We start from the raw sequence: 19,595 nt of genomic DNA, 5'->3' as shown, positions 1-19,595 counted from the left end.
ATGGGTTTATTTATCTATCTATCAAGACCACAGTAAATAGAAAGAGAATTAAAAAAAAAAAAAAAAAAACTAAATTTATATGAAAGGACAAAAGAGAAAAAAAAAAAAAGAATGTGCTAATTTTTCTGATAATCTGCTACATAGAACTCACCTTTTCCTGTACAATGGATACATAAGGTAAGATCATTAGAACATCCTTCTTTCTGCATAAAAGTTCTTGAAGAAGTACAATTTCTGCAACAAGGGTTTTGCCACCACTTGTGGGTAGTGAATAAATTAAATTCTTTCTCTGTTTGAGTGATTCCAATGTCAAGCATGTATGTTGCCAATCTAAACAAAAATATAAATAAAATGCTTTAGTGTATGGACACTTTCAGTATGCTTTCAACTACACAGTCTTGATCAGTGGCGTAACTATAGTTCCGCAGCCCCTGCGGTGGCGGAGAGGCCCAGAGAAGGTGTGGGCGCCGGGGGGTCTGCGGAGCTAAAGTTACCCGCTGCCATCTGCCCCGCCCCCTCCAGCCGGGACCTCCTGTCGGGTCCCGGCTCCTGCAGCTAATAAAAAGTGACAATCAGAAAATGGCTGCCCCCATACAGCAGACCGTTTTTAAGGTTGCTGGAGGGTGCTGCGGCCTACTCTAGCATCCTTAAATACTGTCTACATTATGCAGGCAGCCATTTTCTGTGAGTCACTTTTTATATGCTGCAGGAGCAGGGAGAGCCGGGAACTGACAGAAGCGCAGGACAGGAGGTACCAGCTGCACGGGGAGGGGGCGGAAAATTAATAGTTACGCCACTGGTCTTGATCTTATAATATATAAACTCTCACTAAATGTAGAGTGTTTGTAAAAAACCTTTACATATAAAATACAGGATATCCAATATGGAAAGGCGTGTGTAGGACCAGCAAACAGAAAATGCTCCATGAACAGGATACAGCTTCAAAAGTTAAACACACACACACAGGTATGACAAGTATTGGTATTTACAACGTTTTCTGCTTCATTCTTGTTACGTATACTGAAGTAAAATTTACAAGCATTTCATAAGTGTCGAAGGGTTTCATTCAAAATAACAATAAGTTTATGTAAAGAGTCAATATGTGCAGTGTTGACCCTTCTTTTTCATGACCTTTGTAATTCATCCTGGCATGCTATATGGTTGGTAGGTCAACAGGGTTTAGGTTGACACATGAAATAGGTCGTCATGCTAAGGTCGACAATCAAAAGTTCGACGTGAGTTTTTTATGTTTTTGGGAAAAAAGAAATGTATAAAAAAACTCATTTCAACCTTCCCATTGTTGACCACCAAAATAGGAGGCTGCTGATTGGCTGAGAGAGCACTCAATCAGCAGCCACCCAGCCTTTTGAATAGGATTTTTCAATTCTGCCACCCCTCGCCTGCAGCTCCCCAGGCTTTCATGTGATAAATCGCATCAGATTTATCACATGTAAAAAATTGGCACATCAAATGCCAAATCTTATTGAACTCTCCCAGGGATCTGCCGGGGGAGCTCAGGGGAAGTCGGGACCAACTTGTCCTTTGGACAAGTCTGGCTAATGTATGGGGGGGCCATTACACTAAAGCTGGGTACACATCTATACAATCCCTGTTTTCTTGCTAGCGTTTGATCGATCATACACGCGACCGACTGTCCACAAACACCAGTCGATACGCGCGTACACACCTGTACAATTTTACTTGCGACGTCTGATCTACTCCCGTCCAAACAATTGCAAGAAAAAGATTGTACCACTGTACAAACTCTCTCTATTGTCATTGTTATTGCATGTTGGTTAACACCCCTGCTGCACAGGTACTTGTAGTGCCACGTAAAAAGTTAAGTCCGGCAAACCGCTGACTACATCTACACGCGCACCACAGCTATTTGCCGTATGTCTGTCCCTAGTCACCATGCCGGCTGACTACACCTAGATGGCCAGATACACCGTTTTTCAGAGCGGTTTGCCGGAATTAATTTTTATTTGGCACTACAAGTACCTGTGCAGCAGGGGTGTTAATGTCAATCGAGAGAGTGACTACATGCTGTGCTGTAGGAGAGATCATGCAGCTAGTCAATGCCCACATGGAAGTTCCAGCTTTGGGAGTATAATCGCAAGAACGCCTAGCATATCGATCGAACATGCGTACGTACTGGTCTTTTGTACCGATATGGGCCCGTCCGGTCGGATGAATATTAAACAGCACTGAACCTTCGACCAATTGAGTATGGACGGACAAGACCGTTTTTGGCCGTTTATCAATCGTACAGAGGGAATAGGGACAGCGTACACACCTATACAATCGAACGGCTGTTCGTCCCAGGACGGAAGAACGGCTCGACGATTGCATATATGTGTACCCAGCTTAAGACACAAAAACAGAAGCAGTGGTTTAGATAAACCTTGGACACTAGTTACAATAGCCCACAGGTAATTGGAGAGCCCCAGTGGGAAATAGAGGAAGCTGCAATACCAGCTAAGCTAAACAAACAAATAGAAGAGCAAACCACAATACAGAGAAAAACCTAGACATATAGCAAACCTCATGGAAGGTCACTAACGAAGACAAGAAAATCTAGATCTGGGTGCAAGGGAGCACAGCTTTACATAAACTGCACCCTTATGAGCACTATAGGAAAATGTTTTCTTGTGTTTGCAGTAACACTTGTAAAAGAAAGAAAACCATACTTGCCATAAAGATTTTTAATTCCTCTATATTGTTCAATAAGATCAGCGACTTTGCTGGGTAAACCATAAAAAGGACCCAGGTCGATTTCAGATGACATTTCCACTGTCTTTTTGGCAACATGAATCTCCTCCAAAAGAATACTTTCCTTCATCTGATTACACCTAGAGACTTGGGGGACATGGACTTTAGCATTCCCAGCCAATGTGTTTTTGAGGCTGTCTCGTAGGCCTTTTCTTTTTACCTCCTTGAAGTTTGAAAAAATGACTTTTGACGTATCTGCACCAACTACATGGTCAGTGTGACACAAGTCATGTGTTCCTTCAATAGACAATTCACCTCTGTAATTGGACTTATTTATTGTCGTTGTTGCAGGTTCATCACAGAAAAGTTGTGAACATGGAAGATCATGTAAAAAATCATTTGTTAGATCTTTTGATTCACATGGATAATGCGTGCTTTTCTTTAATTCGTGTAGTAGTTCTTGTCTTCCAATGTTGGATTTAGCATTTTTCATTTGTGTCACAACACGATTAGATGTTTCCAGTTTTTGTTCGAGAGTAATAGTAGACAAACTATTAGCGGTTTCCTGCTTGCACTTGTCCTCCAAGTCATCCATCTGAGCTAGCAAAGATGGGTCCTCAGCAAAGCTGTCATATTCTCCAAACAGGTCATCATCACTGCAGAAATCCTAAAATGAAAAATAACACTTGCAAACTTATATTTCTTGTGGTAGGTTTTTTTAACGTAACTTACAAAAGTTTTATCAACACTTTAGCTTTCTACTGTTTATCTAGATAGTAAAACATTTATGAATAGAGAAAGCATGAACATATGTACAGTGCCAACTTGATTTTGACAAATTTTTAGGTACTGTGGGGTAGATTATTAATCACCTTAAAAAAATGGTAGGGTTGCTCATAGCAACCAATGTTGTTCTAGCTATCCTTTCTTTATTGCAGCGTAAAAAATTATGCACAAAATGCCTTCACTTGCCTGTTTTAGAAGCTTTAGTATATCTAACCCTGCATATTCTTAAACCCCTTTCACACCAGAAAATGCAGGGACTTACCTGGGAAAATGGTCCCTGGATCAAGCAGGGACATTCCCGGGTTGGCCCCTTTCACACCACCCTTGTCCCTGCATTTTCTGGTGCGAGGAGGGCAGCAGGGCGCTTGTAGCACTATTTGCTAGGAAGCGGGATGGGAAGCAACACTGAATTTGCAAAGATTTTGAAGAGACTGGCCGGATGCTGATTGGCTGAGAGCATCTGGCCACTCTTTTTAATATGTTTTCAAATCCAGCGCTTCCCGCCCTGCTGCCTGGCAAATAGCGCTTCCAGACGCCGCTGCCCGGATCCCCGCAGTCTGGACCCGGGTAAGTACCTTTCACACCAGCCAGTAACCCGGGCTGGTTGCGGGAGCAACCCTGCAAGCTAGCAGGGTTAAAATCCCGGCAAGTATTCCCAGGAATTTAGCCGGGGAACCTTGCACATCAGCGCTAGTTGTGGGTTGTTCCCGGGGCCTAATTGGGAATTTTGACTGATGTGGCTCCCAACAATTTACCCTCTGATACTGTACACCTGCATCATCTAGCATTCTTTCAGTGGCACTTGTGTAACAAATGGATGCGTGCTTCATAATGAAAGTGTTCCACTGGTACAACAGGATTATCCCTCTCCCGTTTTCTATAACACGTAAAATAGGAAATAAAGGCAGGTGTCACTTGTAGCTGGAGGGACAGTGGTATATTTACTGAGAGCCAATTAATTGATTTGTGTCATTTCAACTTGATGAGTATCAACCTTCCTTGGTGTCATTTCCACCAGGTTCAAAATAGATAAAATCTGCAAAAAAATGTAACCTTTAGGAAACAAACCCCTCAATCTCTATTGCAAGTTTATGAAATCAGAGTTATGCAGAGTCCCCGGGTCTACCACTGCTTGACAAGCTTTACATGGTGAGACTATAGCATAAGTTAGAAGAAAAAAAAATGTCCTGATGTGTGCAAACATAAAATAAAATGTTCTTTGTTTCTACTGTCACATATGTTAATTGGGTACTTATGTAATATCTGGGCTCCCGTTTTTCTTATGAGACCGTGTCCCCTCGCGGGGCTCGCTGCACTCGCCACGCTTCGGGCACGGTGGCTCGCTGCGCTCGCCACACTATATAAAATCAACTCCATGCGTATTTGGATAGTAGGGGTATGAAAAAATGGGGTGCATTTAACATGGGAGTCCAGATAATACATAAGTACCGTTAATTGAATGCAATGTCAATATTCATGTTTAGGGGTACATTTACTAAAACTTCCAAAAATTAAAAAGTGTTGATATTGCCCATAGCAACCAGATTCTGTCTTTCAATTTCTAGGATGCAATGGAGCAGGGGTCCTCAAACTATTTTGCTGCTCTGGGACCCCATCAGACAATAAAAATAATGTCAGGTTACTGCAGAAGGTCGTCACATCACATGTGTAGTCAGCAGACAGCACATACATGGCAGCATTGTAGAGGCACAAAATGATGGGAGGAGTCTAAATAACAGACAATTCAAGTGATTTTTCAGACTCCTTGAATCACTGACTGAGATTAGAAAAGTCATCAGTGGAGTCACGACCCCATGCTGAGAAGGTTTGGACCCACTTTGGGGTCAGGACCCACAGTTTGAGACCGCTTCATAGAGAAATGAGACAGAATCTTATTATTTGCTATTGGCAACATCACCTTTTTTTATTTTTCAAAGCTTCAGTAAATTTACCTCTTAGGAACCTAAATAGATTAAAAATTATGGATATTGTCCAACTGAAAATATGTCTCTTTTTGAAATGAAACAATGGTCTGTATCCTACCTCTTTACTTGAGTGCATGGCATCTTCGGCTTTAGGGTAATAATCCATAATGTAGGGGTTAGAAGTCATCTGCATGTCCTCTCTGATACTGAGCTTCTTCTTATCTGGAGTAAGGAGACTGTGACCTGAAGAGAGACTCCTTTTCCGGACTGGTGGTCGTCTCTTAACCTTGGGTCCACTAGCTTCCATAGTCAGAATGTGACTCGGTTCATGCAAACTAGTTGCTGACAGCAATCCGTAAATAAGAGATCCATATATAAAACTAATATTAGCAACCTTTGCGTTTTGACAATCATTTATAGTCAAAAACTTTACAGATATTTGTAGGGCAAAATCCCCTTAATATCCATGTGTTGTTTGGAAATAATAGGAAATCCATATGTAATACCACAGAAAGAAGAATCCATTAGAAATCACTGCTAGTTTCCTATTATTGGTCAGAAGCACATGCAGAGTGAAGACATAATAATATATTGATGGAATATATAATAGAATGTATATAATAGAATGATCCTTATGATGGAGCTTCTCTGTATTTCTTTCACAAATCACAGGTTTCATACAAAACTGAAAAGGAAAAAGGAGATGAATTAACAAGATAAGCACTTTATAAGGATGTTTAACGTGTAAGAGGGGCATACACACGGGGGCAATTTTAGCCTTATTTCTAAGCGATCTGTCTAGATCTAGTCAAATCGCCAGTGTTCTCACAAGAGAACACTGGTTAGCATGGATCGCCCATACACACATCGCTACCACCCACCGGGAAACACAAGGGTGATTTCCCTAGCAATGTGCTCAGCATGCAGGATAGAAGAAATCACTTTGTGTTTACAGACTTAACCAAATACTAAAATATCCAAGCCATGAACTTTTGCCTGCTGTATTTAAAAAGGCAATAGTAATAATAAATGCAAGTTCAGGCTTGTTTGCACTACTTATTATTGCCATTTTTAAATCGGACAGCCAAATAATCTGCAAAAGTTGAGTATTTTAAAAATATACTGCTTAGTAAACAAAATTCAAAACAAAAACAAACCCGCTATCAAAGGTGATGAACATGTATCTGTTAGTAGTATATTATCGTGTATTTATGTTAAAGGAGTCTCTTCTATATACTGTTCGTTTTCTATGGCTGCATATTCTGTATGTATAAACATTCATCCAGGACTCACAAGGAACAACACTGTTCAAAAAAAAGTCCCACTGCACAGCTGCCAACAACTAATAGAATTGTCCATACACAGCTTCACTCTCAGCCCTTGTCCCCATGGCAGAATCTATATTCCCTTGTAGCTGCTATCTTGTCGCCATATCCAAATGCATGACGCCCGGCTGCACCTATATCTACAGTATGCCAGTACTTACAGCACTGTGTTATATTATTACTCCAATGCCGTGTACCAGAGGAGAGGACCTCACAAGCGCACTTTCACACAGTTCTGCGCAAGTGCGCATGCTTAGCAGACGCAAGTCGCGCCGAGATGACGCCAGTGGCTGCAGGGCAGACATTTCTAATCAGGGCATCGTTATTTTTTTTAAATACAAACATACTTATAAAAAATTTTAATATAATGTTTAATTGTGTGTATGTATGCGTCATTATCTATTATTTTTGCCCCTTTTTTTGGATGAGGTCCCGGTTGGTCGGGCCCTTCCGGGGTGCGGAACTGTAGTGCACGCTGTAGTGTTGGAGGCCGGGCGACTGTGGTGACAGGACCGAATTGCTGCTGTCTTCCTGTCACAGTCACCCTGCTGCGGGTCACACAGTAGGAGCACGGGGAACGGGCTGTGCTGCAAGATGCTGCCTGTTAGGTTACTGCGGGCGGCTGTGGTTAGGCGGCATCTCCCCTCCAGCCTGTGCCGCACCTCGGCCACACACAGCAACACAGGTGAGATCGCCTTGCCCAACACATCTCTATAGCCTTCTGCGTGTGCAGCACTGTACTCTGTACTTCTGTGATGCTGGACTCTATGCGGTTGTTAATATATATATATATATATATATATATATATATATATATATATAGGAGAATATGTATGGCTGCCCCCCGCAGTGACAGAGTTTAACCTTTTTGTATTTATTTTTGACCACTGGCTATTCTTAAATATTCACAGATTTTAAATTGTATAAGCACCCAAATGGGTGATTTCAATGTTAAATGGCCCCCCTATAAGATTATTAATTGTATAAGCACCATAATGGGTGCTTACAATGTTAAAAGCACCCCCATTATCAATGCCAACCCGAAGCGTGGCGAGCGCAGCGGTACGCGTCCTCCGACCTTTTCATAGCCCCACCATCCACGTCGGCGTGGAGTTGAAGCGTGACGAGCGGACGTGGAATACATGTAAAGTAATACGCGACCCCTCACGGGGCTCGCTGCGCTTGCAACACTATATAAATTCAACTCCACGCCAACGTGGATAGTGGGGGTATGAAAAGGTTGCAGGACGCTTACCACCGCCGCTCGCCACGCTTCATGTTGGCGTTGATAGTGGGGGTGCATTTAACATTGTAAGCACCTATTAGGGTGCTTATACAATTAAAAATCATATAGGGGACCATTTAACATAGAAAAAACCCATTAGGGTGCTTATACAATTTAAAATTGCATTGCATGCGGGTACATGGCATGCAATGCGATACAATGCCATACGACTGAATATCGTGGGCGCCGTGCTAGGAAACAAGTACCAAAAAAGCATTTTATAGGACTATAATTTTATTAGTAACCAATAATGTAATGAGTGCTCTGCATGACTTAAGCTGTGTACACACGGGGGCGATAGGGGCTGAAATAGGGGCTCAAATTACCTCTGCGGCACCGCCGGCAGAGGTTCCCTTTCATCAGCGACCATCTCTGGTCGCTGATGAAAAGGATAAACAGCCATGTATTGCTAGCAATATATGGCTGAGCAATCTATCTCCCACCGTGTGTACGGGGCTTAACAGCTATAGCAATGCGAGGCTCGCAGCGTTGCTATCGCCCTGCCAATTACACTGTGCAGGCAATTTCACTAACCCGCCTGTCACAGTGTATTTGGCCGCAGCTGGGGAATGCAGGATGCAGTTAGCCCTCTTTTCTGTGGTGGCTAACTACATCTTAATTAGAACTTGGCTAATAAGGTCCATACACACTGGGCGACTATGTCCAGCGTGTTTGGACAGCAATGATGACATCATCTCTGTGGGGAAAGCCGCTCAGTGCATACACACTGAGCAGCTTTCCCCCTGCCTGGCGCCGACGGAGGGGGGAGAGGACGGCTATAACCAACAGATAAACGGCTTTCCCCGTGATGTTGCGGGAGCCATACACACTGGGTGGCTTTGAGCTGAAAGCCGCTCAAACCTGCTGTTTTGAGCGACTTTCAGCTGAAAGTCGCCCAGTGTGTATTAGTGAAAATCGACGAGATCCATGTATACACCCCTTACAATGGTGTGAGGTCATCATATCAACATTAACTGAGTTTTTCTGTGCTGAAGCCTGAATATCACTAAAACCTGCACTGTTGCTGTGCCTTGAGGACCGTGGTTGGGAATGCCTGATCTAGAAGAAAGCAGATGTCTAGAATGGTCGCTAAGATACATTCCCCTCTATGCTTCAGCGCATACCTCTCAACTGTCCCGATTCTCATAGGACCATCCCGGCCAGCAGTGTCCAACAGGGGGTAGGGGGGGGGGGCAGTTGGGAGTCTCCTCATGCAGATGGTGCTCTGCAGTGAATAGACACTGTGTTTATTCCTAGAGACAGAGGGGCTGGGGGCAGGGCCTGTGGCTCACAGTGGCAAAAATGGGGTGTAGCTTCATGGGAGCACCACAAGTATAGGCCATGCCCCTTGCTGATAGACCATACCCCCACAAGTTGGGAGGTATTTTAATGTACAGTTGCACCTTAAAAATAGGGGTTTGGGATTGTTTGATCTACAGAAAGTTGGTCAACATGGGTTTAGGTCGACAGTGTCTAGGACTACATGGGGTTTTTAACAGTTTTTTTACCCGAATGTCGACATGGACACATTTTGACTGTTGACCTAGACTGGTGTTGACCTAATGGTGTCGACCAATTTGCCAATGGCCGTATCGCAAATTAGGACATGTTAAAATGGGGTAAATACAGTAATAAAGTCTTAAACTAGTGGTTCCCAAACTTTGTCCTGAAGGCACCCTAACAGTCCAGGTTTTAAGGGTATCCATGCTTGAGCACAGATGGTTACATTTATTGAAGTGCTAAATCACTTGTGCTCAAGCTTGGATATCCTTGAAACCTGGACTTTTAGGCTACCTTAAGGACAGAGGGGTGGATGTATGAACAGTTTGTATGGGGGAGAAGTGGTAATAGGGGGTTATTCAGGTTGATTCGCAAGGCTGCGAATTCGCAGCCTTGCGTGTCCACCAAACCCCGCCTGGCGAACGACCGCCCCCGCCGCCCCCTCAAAGTGCGGCTTTGCCTGAACAGCTGCGAATTGATGTTTTGCATAAGCATCCAATCGCATGGCTCGGGTAACCGCCCACATCTTTCGATGGTCACGACAATCGAATGATGTTTAGCGTGCACACATATATAAGTGACTTTTCAGTTGCATACATTTGCGTGCACGCTGGCATGGATATAGGCGGGCAGCTGACATCTGGTGATGTCAGCTACCCGCCCCCTACACCTGCGTCACTGCCTAATTACCATGAGAACGCCCAGCATTCTCATGGGAATGCCCATGGAACGCTGGGCGTTCCCATATGGTAATGAGGCATCCAGGCGCCCCCCGCCCATCTCCGCCCCTCCCCCCCACGCCGGCATGGGTGCGTGCACCCGGCGAACAGAAAGGTCTCCGTGGGTGCACGCACCATATGCCTGCACATGCGCAGATACCAACCTGCGCATGCGCAGACGTGCAACATCGGTACTGCATGCAAATTGATCTGAATGAGGCACATAGTGCACTGATATCGCTTCTCCCCCATGCCTGAAGGAGAAGTCTGCCCTGTCATTATCAGTGCCGGTATCTTTAAGATAGCATGCCAATATGCGGGGGCAAAGTATGAACGGTCGGTAGCACTTACTGTTCCGACACCTGCAGCTATTGAATTTGACAGCTGAAGATGCTGTTGCCCTATGGACAGCCACTGGAGTGGCTGCCGCTCCAGCCTGCACTCAGGAGACCTCATGATAGGTGATACCGCTCATGCGCACTTGAGCCAGCACAGGGGAGATATGCTGATAGAGCTGACAAGCATTGTGGAGGGTGAATTCACTCTCTTCTCACTGACAGCTGAGATTAATACATCTCAGCACTAGAGCTTCCTTCTTTGCCTCGGTAAAGAGGTGAAGCAGGAATCGCCACACCGGCACATTATGTGCCACTTTTATACATATACCCCAGAGTTTGTAAAACATGGATTTAAAACATGGATTTGCTGGTGTCTGAAATCCATTTAACACATGTTAAAATGCACATGAAAACACAAAGCAAGTTGTATTTATGTGCATTTATAGATTAAGGTTTTATTTTCATCTGTGTTGATTTGTCATATGTACAAGAAGCATTTAAATAAATTGTGCAGCACACATTAAATGCATTTAAAAGTGCAAATGTTTAATCTAACTTGAACAATTTCATTTTCACATTTGTAATGGTTATCATTACTGCCTCAGCACTAAGGTCATAGGTTAGATTCCCACCATGGCTATAACTGTGCAGAGTTTGTATAGTCTCCCCATGCTTGCGTGGGTTTACTCCGGTTTTCTCCCACAATCCAAAAATATACTGGTAGGCTAATTGGCTCCCAACAAAATTATCCCTAGAATCAATGTGTGCATGTATATGTGGTAGGGAATATTCAAATATTCTCTGTAAAGCGCTGCGGAATATGTGTGGAAACTATATAGGAAAGTTCTAGTAAATAAATACATTAAATACAACCAACATTGACCTTTAGTAAATGTACCCCATAGTCTACTATTGATGTGCCCTGTTCTATTGCAATGCAGCGTCATCTCATCCAAGAAATATACATACTGTAGGAACACTAGGGGGCACTTGTACAACTAGATGTACAGTAGATGCAGAAGTGAGTTATCCACATTTATTTATATTGGGATGGGGCATGCTTGCTTTACTTACTACTGTTATTATAGAGTGGATTTGCAAAATGCTAAATTTTAAGAGCATCATTCAAAAAATATTGTATGCGATTAAGAAATGCATGTTTTTAAGGCCATTTTACCATTCCAAAAAAGTATTAATTGTTACACCAATATTTTTTTTTTATGTCCTTTATGAGATGTTGTTAAACAATACTACATCTAGATAATATGCTATATACCTGATTAAGGATTTCACTAACAAAGTTGCACAAAGTTACTTTATATGTATATTGAGTGCTTATTTTATTATTTTCCTTAGTAACTACACAGAGCAACCAAATGGCACAAGGTGTAGATGAAAATATGGTAAGAATAAATCATACTTCTTAAGGTTTACTTGTTCATGTTTGTATACATTGAAGGGACCAAAATTTAATTAAAGGTTTGTAATATCCCTGGTATAATGGAGGTATTATTATCTTCCTCAGAGTACTGTTCAGACTTTAATAAAGTTTATCCTTTTTGGGGGGTATTTAATGTTTCCCCTTATTTCCGATTTTTAGAAAGGAGATTTCACTATTCAATCCTGGCCGTGTTTTTAAAGGAAACTGGCTGACGTTTGCAGAAACGGACACTTAGGGTGAGATTTATTGGGATGAGAGATTCAGACTGGTTATGCAGTGTAAATGATTGCCGCTTTAAAAAAACTGGAGATTTCTCACCAAAACTCTCACTTTCTGAATCTCTCATCCCATTAAATCTCACCCTTCATTTTCTAATTAGCTTCTGTTTTCATTGAAAAAGATGTGGATTTGTGGATCCACGTCTTTTGCAATTTAAAAATTGTTTCCGAAAACCGTAAAAAAAAAAAAAAAAAACATTGAATAGATGGAATGCAAATTCCATCCAATTTTTATCGAAATCGATGCTTTTTCTAAGTTTTTCCATGGAATCAGAACATTGAATAACCCTCCCACCCAGGTGTGGCTCCTTAATATCTCCAGCTGTAAACTAACAGTATTTTCTGTATATATGTAGATTCGTATTGCAATTGTGATGCATTTAGGGGTTGAGTTATACCCTTTTCACACTGCAAACCTGGGTCGGACTTGGGTACCGGGTCAGACTGGATCCGGCGCATTCAGATTAAACCCAAGTCGCCCATTATACAGGAGGGTGACCCGGGTGTATCCCTTCTTATAACCCGAGTCAGAATGCTGAGCTGGTCGACCCACGTACCTCAACCTGGGTCAACAAGTCAGTAGCCCGGGTTATTTGTGCGATGTGAAAGGGTTATTAGAGTTGGGAGGGAATACAATAAATAAATAAGTTTGCATTGCATTGTTCCAGATCAAACATTTTTTTTAGTGCAACAATGAAAAATGCTGTCTGCTTCTGCATGTATCCCCATCATTCTACACTGCAATTTGGATTTCCGTTAGGACACAACAACCTCAAATACAAATCTGTCTGAAACATGGTTTTATAAGGTGCTAAATTATTTGCTCATTTTTTCTTTGCTCCTCACTCAGAGGGCCAGATGTACTAAGCTTAAAAAAAAAAGATAAAAAGGAGTGATAAACTACCAGCCAATCAGTACCTAACTGCCATGTCACAGGCACACAACAAACAGCCCCCCCCCCCCCATTTTCTCCCTTCTGCTTTTTTCCCCAACCAAATGATAAACACAAAAAAACTTAAAATAAAGCTTAATTTAATTCACAACTTTCAGTTTAATATAGTAGAAGCAATAATAACAACGAGGGTACTATAGCAGAAGTACCCTTGTATCCTGTGCTTAGGGTATGAGCACAGTACAGCCACCTAGGAAGAGGTGAGTCTCAACCCCTCAGGATCTTTCTCAGCTTAAGTTATTAACAGAATGGAATTCCTTTATACCCCTGTGTTCTGCCGCAGAGACTCGATTAAAAGCATGAGTCGGTCACTCTCCCTGAGTCCTTGCCCATGAAACATTAAGCTCCACCTCCTGCAGGCTCAGCTGTGAGTACATAGAACGGTCACTGGGGTGATCTTCAAGCTGCAATTGGTGCAGGTAATCTTTCTTACCACCACTTCAGGGTCTCCCTGTGCAGGCTTTGTCACTACAACGGTTAGAAGCTGGTAGAACAGGGGCCCTTCCTTCACATTGAAGCATGTGCCGAGGAAGTATGGGAGCCCACTTACACCATGCAGCAGGTGGACTGTAGCAGCAGGATGGGCCCTCCCTCCCATCTGTCAGAGCGAAAGAACCCCCCTGATGGTGGTCCTGATAGTACATGTGGCCATCAAATCATTCACTTAGTAATCTATTTTTGTAAATGTGGTAATAGTTTAGTTGCACAGTATTTCTTAGTAAACACAATGCTTAGCTTACATACTACTAGATTATTAGCCGTATAAATGGATAATTTGTCTCTTTTTTTTTTTAAACTGTAGCCCCAGAAAATAGAAAATCCTTTTCAAGAACCTCCCAAAAAGTGCATCTTGTGTGGCATTCCGGTAGACTATAAGAACACACAGGTATGTATCTACAGGTGTGAAGTGTCCTCAATATGTGTTGTTTTTGACAACTTTTTCTATCAGATGTTAAAAAGGGATTTTTGTAAGAACTTACTGTTCGAATCCCTTTCTCTGATGGTCCTGGTGACACAGCTCTACATTGGGATGTAGGAGGGGCCGTAGGAGCCAGGCACCTATCCTAAAGCTTTATTCAGGGTAGGCTCCTCCCTTCTTCATCCCAGACTCTTCAGTTCAATCTTACAAAGCCACTGGAATACATCAACTCAGTACAAACACCTGCACATATTATATGCACAATTTCAAAAATAACTTTTCAACCATTTATAACATGAAACATCATGAACACTGGCATACTTACTGAGCGTAAGGGAGGGATCGCTGTGTCACCAGGACCATATCAGAGAAAGGGATTCGAACCGGGAGGTTCTTACAAAAATCCCTTTTTCTCTTTCAATGGTCCTGTTGACACGGCTCAACATTGGGACGTACCAGAGCCGGTCCTTTGGGTGGGTAGGCTCAGGTCTGCAGCTCTCATCACTGCTCGCCCGAATGATGCGTCCTCCGACGCGAACTCATGGAACCTATAAAATTTGGCAAAAGTGTGAACAGATGACCAAGTAGCGGCCCTGCAAACCTGCTCAGCCGTGGCCCCATGTCGAACCGCCCAAGAGGTGGCAACCGACCTGGTGGTATGCGCATTAATCCTGGCCGGAACAGGCCTACCAACCTTAGTATATGCAAAGGCAATGACAGAACGCAACCACCTAGCAATGGTCTGCTTTAAGGCAGGCCAACCAATCTTGTGCACATCATACAAGACTAGCAAAGTGTCAGTCTTCCTGACACCCTTCACCCTGTCCACATAAATGCGCAAGGCGCGCACAACGTCCAAATTCCTCAATTTTTCCCTTTTCCTCGAACCCTCTGGGGGTTGGAACACAGGCAGAACTATCTCCTGATTCAGATGAAAAGCAGAGACTACTTTTGGCAAAAATTGGGGTACTGTTCGAAGAACAGCCCTGTCATCATGAAATATAAGGAAAGGAGACTTGCATGACAATGCTCCCAACTCCGATACTCTCTTTGCTGACGCAACTGCCAACAAAAATACAAGCTTCCATGTAAGAAACTTAAGGTAAGCCGACTTCAACGGCTCAAAAGGTGCCTTTTGAAGACACTCCAGTACCAGCGATAAATCCCATGGAGCCACTGGTTGCTTGTAGGGGGGTTTCAACCGAGCAACCCCTTGCAGGAAAGTCTGTACCTCAGGTAGCAATGCTATCCTTTTCTGGAAATAAATCGACAAGGCCGATATCTGTACCTTGAGAGACTGAAGGCATAACCCAGATGAAAACCCATCCTGCAAGAACTCCAGCAATTTAGAAAGTCGAAAACGCGATGTATGTGACTTCTGTCTTTCACACCACCTAATATAGGTCTTCCAGACCCTATAATAGTTAGCTGAAGACACTGACTTCCTAGCTTTCACCATGGTGTTAACCACAGCCTCCGAGAAACCCTTGTTCTTCAAGATGGCGGTTTCAATAGCCAAGCCGTCAAATTTAGCCGAGCTGAATCCATGTGTAAGAACGGCCCCTGGCTTAACAGATCTAACCTCAGAGGTAGACGCCACGAGTCCACAGACAATCTCTGAAGCCTCGAGTACCAGGACCTCCTTGGCCAATCTGGGGCTACTAGAATCACCGGAATTCCTTGGGACTGGACTCTTTTCAACACTCTCGCCAGCATTGGAAACGGCGGGAAGGCATAAAGCAGATTCCCCTCCCAGGGATAGTCATTGCATCCACTGCTTCGGCCCGTGGATCGCTCGTCCTGGCATAGAACCTGGGCACCTGATGATTGAACCTTGATGCCATCAGGTCCACATCCAGAGTTCCCCACCTCAGTGTAATCTGATGAAATACCTGTGGGTTCAGGCTCCATTCCCCTTCTAGCAGTTCCTCCCTGCTCAGGAAATCGGCCTCAATATTCTCCACCCCTGGGATGAATATCGCTGACAATGCTGGAACCTTCTGTTCCGCCCACAAGAAGATCCGGGAAACCTCCCACATGGCCAGCTTGCTGCGTGTGCCTCCCTGATGATTCAGGTACGCCACAGCCGTGGCGTTGTCGGTCTGAATCCTCAAAGGAAGACCCTGCAATCTTTCTCCTGCCAGAGATATCACTTTCCACACAGCCCGCAGTTCCAGGATATTGATTGGCAAGGCAGACTCCTCCGAGGTCCATAAGCCCTGAAGGCGCAGGTCCAAAACCACTGCCCCTGAGACTGGCGTCGGTAGTGACTACCAGCCAGTCCCAGGACTGCAGAGACCGACCCCACTGAAGGGAATCCACCTTCATCCACCATTGCAGGGAAGACCGTGTTTCTGGAGACAACACTATGTGCTCTGACTTCATGGTCTGAGTATTCCCTGACCAAGATGTCAGGATGTTCCACTGGAACACTCGAGAGTGGAACCTGGCAAACCTGTAGCGTCTCGAAAGTCGCCACCATTTTCCCCAGCAGTTTGTTTTTTAATGCACATGCACAAATTTTCACAACTTGCAAATTCTTCTCATTCATATGGCTGTGTATTACTATGATGTGGGTGGGCAAATTACAGTAACGGTGTGGTTTAAGCATGTAGTCAGAAAGTCTGGCAAATGTGGGGGACTGAAATATGGGTGGTTTGGCACAAGTAACACTGTTTGATGCCGGTACTGGTGTAGTTTCACGGCGGCCCTAACATAGTCAGTGTACACATCCTCCCGACCTGTTCCTACCCCCACTATCCACGTAGTTGTGGAGTTGATTTTATAAAATGTGACCAGTGAGGCAAGCAGAATACACATCAAATAATCTGCGCGGCTTGCCACACTTAATAAAATCAACTCCACGCCAATGTGGATAGTGGAGGACGTGTAACGCGTCCACTCGCCACGCTTCAGGCTGGCGTGGATAGTGGGGGTTTGAAATGGAGGCATTTGCCAGTATGTAACATGGAGCACTAGCAAATGCAACCTTTATTGTGCATGAGACGCACTTGCGCACCGCACCTTCCCTTTGTGCAGGAGACGCACGTACTACCGAACCCCTAACCCTGTCAGTCTCCCTGAAGCGGACACAGGCAGGGTTGCCGTAGCCTGCCGAAAGGAATTACTGAGACGCACAAGCATCTGAGATGCTCGTGCGTCTCAGACAGATGGAGCACCTCTCAGCCGGCGTCCACATTTTCCCCTCGCTCCAAAAACGGAGCGAGGGGGAAGCAGTGTATGCAGGGGGGGGGGTCACTGTGTTCACTTGTTGCCAACTGTTGAAGGAGGATACAACCCTAGTTTAAGAGATTATCTCTGGATTCACAAAGCATTTTTTTTTCCTTCTAATTATGTGATGTGCTGCCAGTACATTTTATGCAAAAAAAAAAAAAGGAGGATATGGAAATAGTATTTACTTATACTGCCCTAGTAACAAACTCCAGCAAAATGTAGTTTCCAAGTTGTCTCTACATTTGAGATCAAATTAAACAGAATACTCTTTTTTATTAAGCATTGTTGAAATTGTTAAATTCCACACTGTAATACCTAGGTCAGTTTCCCAAACTGCCATTACAGGGAATGTTTTAAGGGTATCCATGTTTGAGAACAGGCAAATGACTTAGTACATTAATCAATTTGTTGTATCCATCTGGGCTCAAGCACGGATATCCTTAAAACATGGACTGTAATAGTGGATTCTGGGAAACTGACCTACTGTAGATGATATATTAAATGGCTTGGTCCTGGCTAGTGCTTCCAACTCCAGTACTTGGGGAATTCACGGTGCATGTATTACACATCTCTTTAGTAGGAAAAGTGAAATAATTAGTTGACCTTTTAAAAAATGAGTATACCTGTGTACAAACTAGGAGATCTGAAAAACATGCACTGTTAGAGGTCCCTAGGGGAAACTCAAGTACATTATTTATATGTTTGGATTGAAGTAACCACAGTGTTTTTGTTTCCAACAGCTACTGTCTCAGTTTGTCTCACCTCACACCGGTCGTATATATGGAAGACATATAACAGGTACTGTCAGCGTACATTAACATAACTGTTTGTAGTGACATTACTCCCCTTACTTAGGAAATGCTTAATTTATGTGAAACCAGACTTAAAATCCTAAATCTGGTTTCACCTAAATATCACATTTTCTAAAGGGGAAAAAAACCCTGCTCCCTGGCTATACAGGACTTCAAGACATCTATATCATTGTGTGGAAAACTAAATGTAAAACCAGTTATTTTTGCATCCTAGTTACTATATAAAAACAATGTACCTAGCCAAAGCTACCAATCAATCTATTAACGGTCATTTTCCAAACACAGCCTGTATCATGGCAGACTGGATTGGATGGTGCTTAATCTTTCTAAGCTTTGATACATATGCCCCTTGAGGTGCGATATTAGCTATGGACAATTTTGACTATGCAATTTCCCCTTCCTGTGCATGGAGACTATTTTGACTATGTGCGATTTGGTCCATGGCTACATACACTATGTGATATTGCCAAAATTGCCTTACCTGCATAGTCTATTTTTACTAGTGATACCCAACTCGCGGGGACGAGCATCGGTATGGCAAGCAGTACAAACGGTCAATTTTGGATAACTTTTCTTACAATTTAGACTATATTGTCAAAATCGTAAGTAAAAATTGCAGTGTGTATGTACCTTTCAGTATTTACTACTACATTGTCTGAATTGTAATTTCTTTCAATGATTTTTTTTTTTTTTTGCATCTCACAGGGTTATGTGGTCTGAAACAAAGAGCAATCACAAAGGCCATTAAAAGAGCTCATATTATGGGTAAGTCTTTAGTTTGATCAACTGAATACATTTTACAAAATCAGTATACAAAAATAAATGTATTTTCTTTTATAGGATTTATGCCTGTTACATACAAGGACCCTGCATTTCTCAAAGATCCCAAGATTTGTGATGTCTGAATTAAACATTTATCTAGTTAATAAAATATTTTTTGCCATAAAATGTCTGCCTATGCATCCTAACTTTTTATTCTGATGTTAATAAAGACTTTAATACAAGTTAAGTTCCACGGCAGGTGGCAAGGCCTAACTACACCAGAAATTTATAGTAGAAAGAAAGGAACAGAGAAACATGGAAGAGCAAGGTAAATATCTTGAAATTAATTAATATTCTTAATAAATATCTTCTAAATCACATCAATTACAAATACTAGAGATGGTAAATAGAGACACAAGAAGTGGCAAATACAGCTCATACCACATTGAGCAGGGGTGCAGCCAGTTCGCACATATGAAAATACATATGTTCTGGCTGCTGGACCCATTATTTTGGAAAATTAACTGTACACTGCTGGGATGGGGTACAGGCCAGGAATAGGATTGGAATACAAACATTTGCTGTAGCCCTTTCCTGTAACCCACTG

At 43.0% G+C, this 19,595-nt stretch overlaps 2 protein-coding genes across 2 annotated transcripts in view; one reads left to right on the top strand and one right to left on the bottom strand.

Moving 5' to 3' along the window:
• The window catches only part of HELQ (helicase, POLQ like), a 44,882-nt gene extending 37,866 nt beyond the window's left edge, over positions 1 to 7,016 (bottom strand). The window contains exons 1-4 of the mRNA XM_083176677.1: positions 6,910 to 7,016; positions 5,542 to 6,108; positions 2,695 to 3,379; positions 152 to 330 (exon numbers count right to left, since the gene is read on the bottom strand). Of these exons, the coding sequence (XP_083032803.1) occupies positions 152 to 330; positions 2,695 to 3,379; positions 5,542 to 5,730 (1,053 nt within the window). The 5' untranslated portion in view covers positions 5,731 to 6,108; positions 6,910 to 7,016. The remainder of the gene's footprint in view (positions 1 to 151; positions 331 to 2,694; positions 3,380 to 5,541; positions 6,109 to 6,909) is intronic.
• Positions 7,017 to 7,220: 204 nt separating this feature from the next.
• MRPS18C (mitochondrial ribosomal protein S18C) lies at positions 7,221 to 19,174 on the top strand. The gene is made up of 6 exons (XM_083176710.1): positions 7,221 to 7,433; positions 11,947 to 11,993; positions 14,064 to 14,147; positions 18,155 to 18,212; positions 18,932 to 18,991; positions 19,067 to 19,174. Exons 1-6 carry the CDS (start codon positions 7,343 to 7,345, stop codon positions 19,129 to 19,131), a joined length of 405 nt encoding a protein of 134 aa, XP_083032836.1. The 5' UTR covers positions 7,221 to 7,342; the 3' UTR covers positions 19,132 to 19,174.
• The last annotated feature ends 421 nt before the right edge of the window (positions 19,175 to 19,595 follow it).

Source organism: Crinia signifera, chromosome 1 (genome assembly GCF_055691185.1).
Source record: "Crinia signifera chromosome 1, ASM5569118v1, whole genome shotgun sequence".
In the NCBI taxonomy this organism is placed as follows: Eukaryota; Metazoa; Chordata; class Amphibia; order Anura; family Myobatrachidae; genus Crinia; species Crinia signifera.
This window is presented reverse-complemented; position numbering and strand designations above follow the sequence as displayed.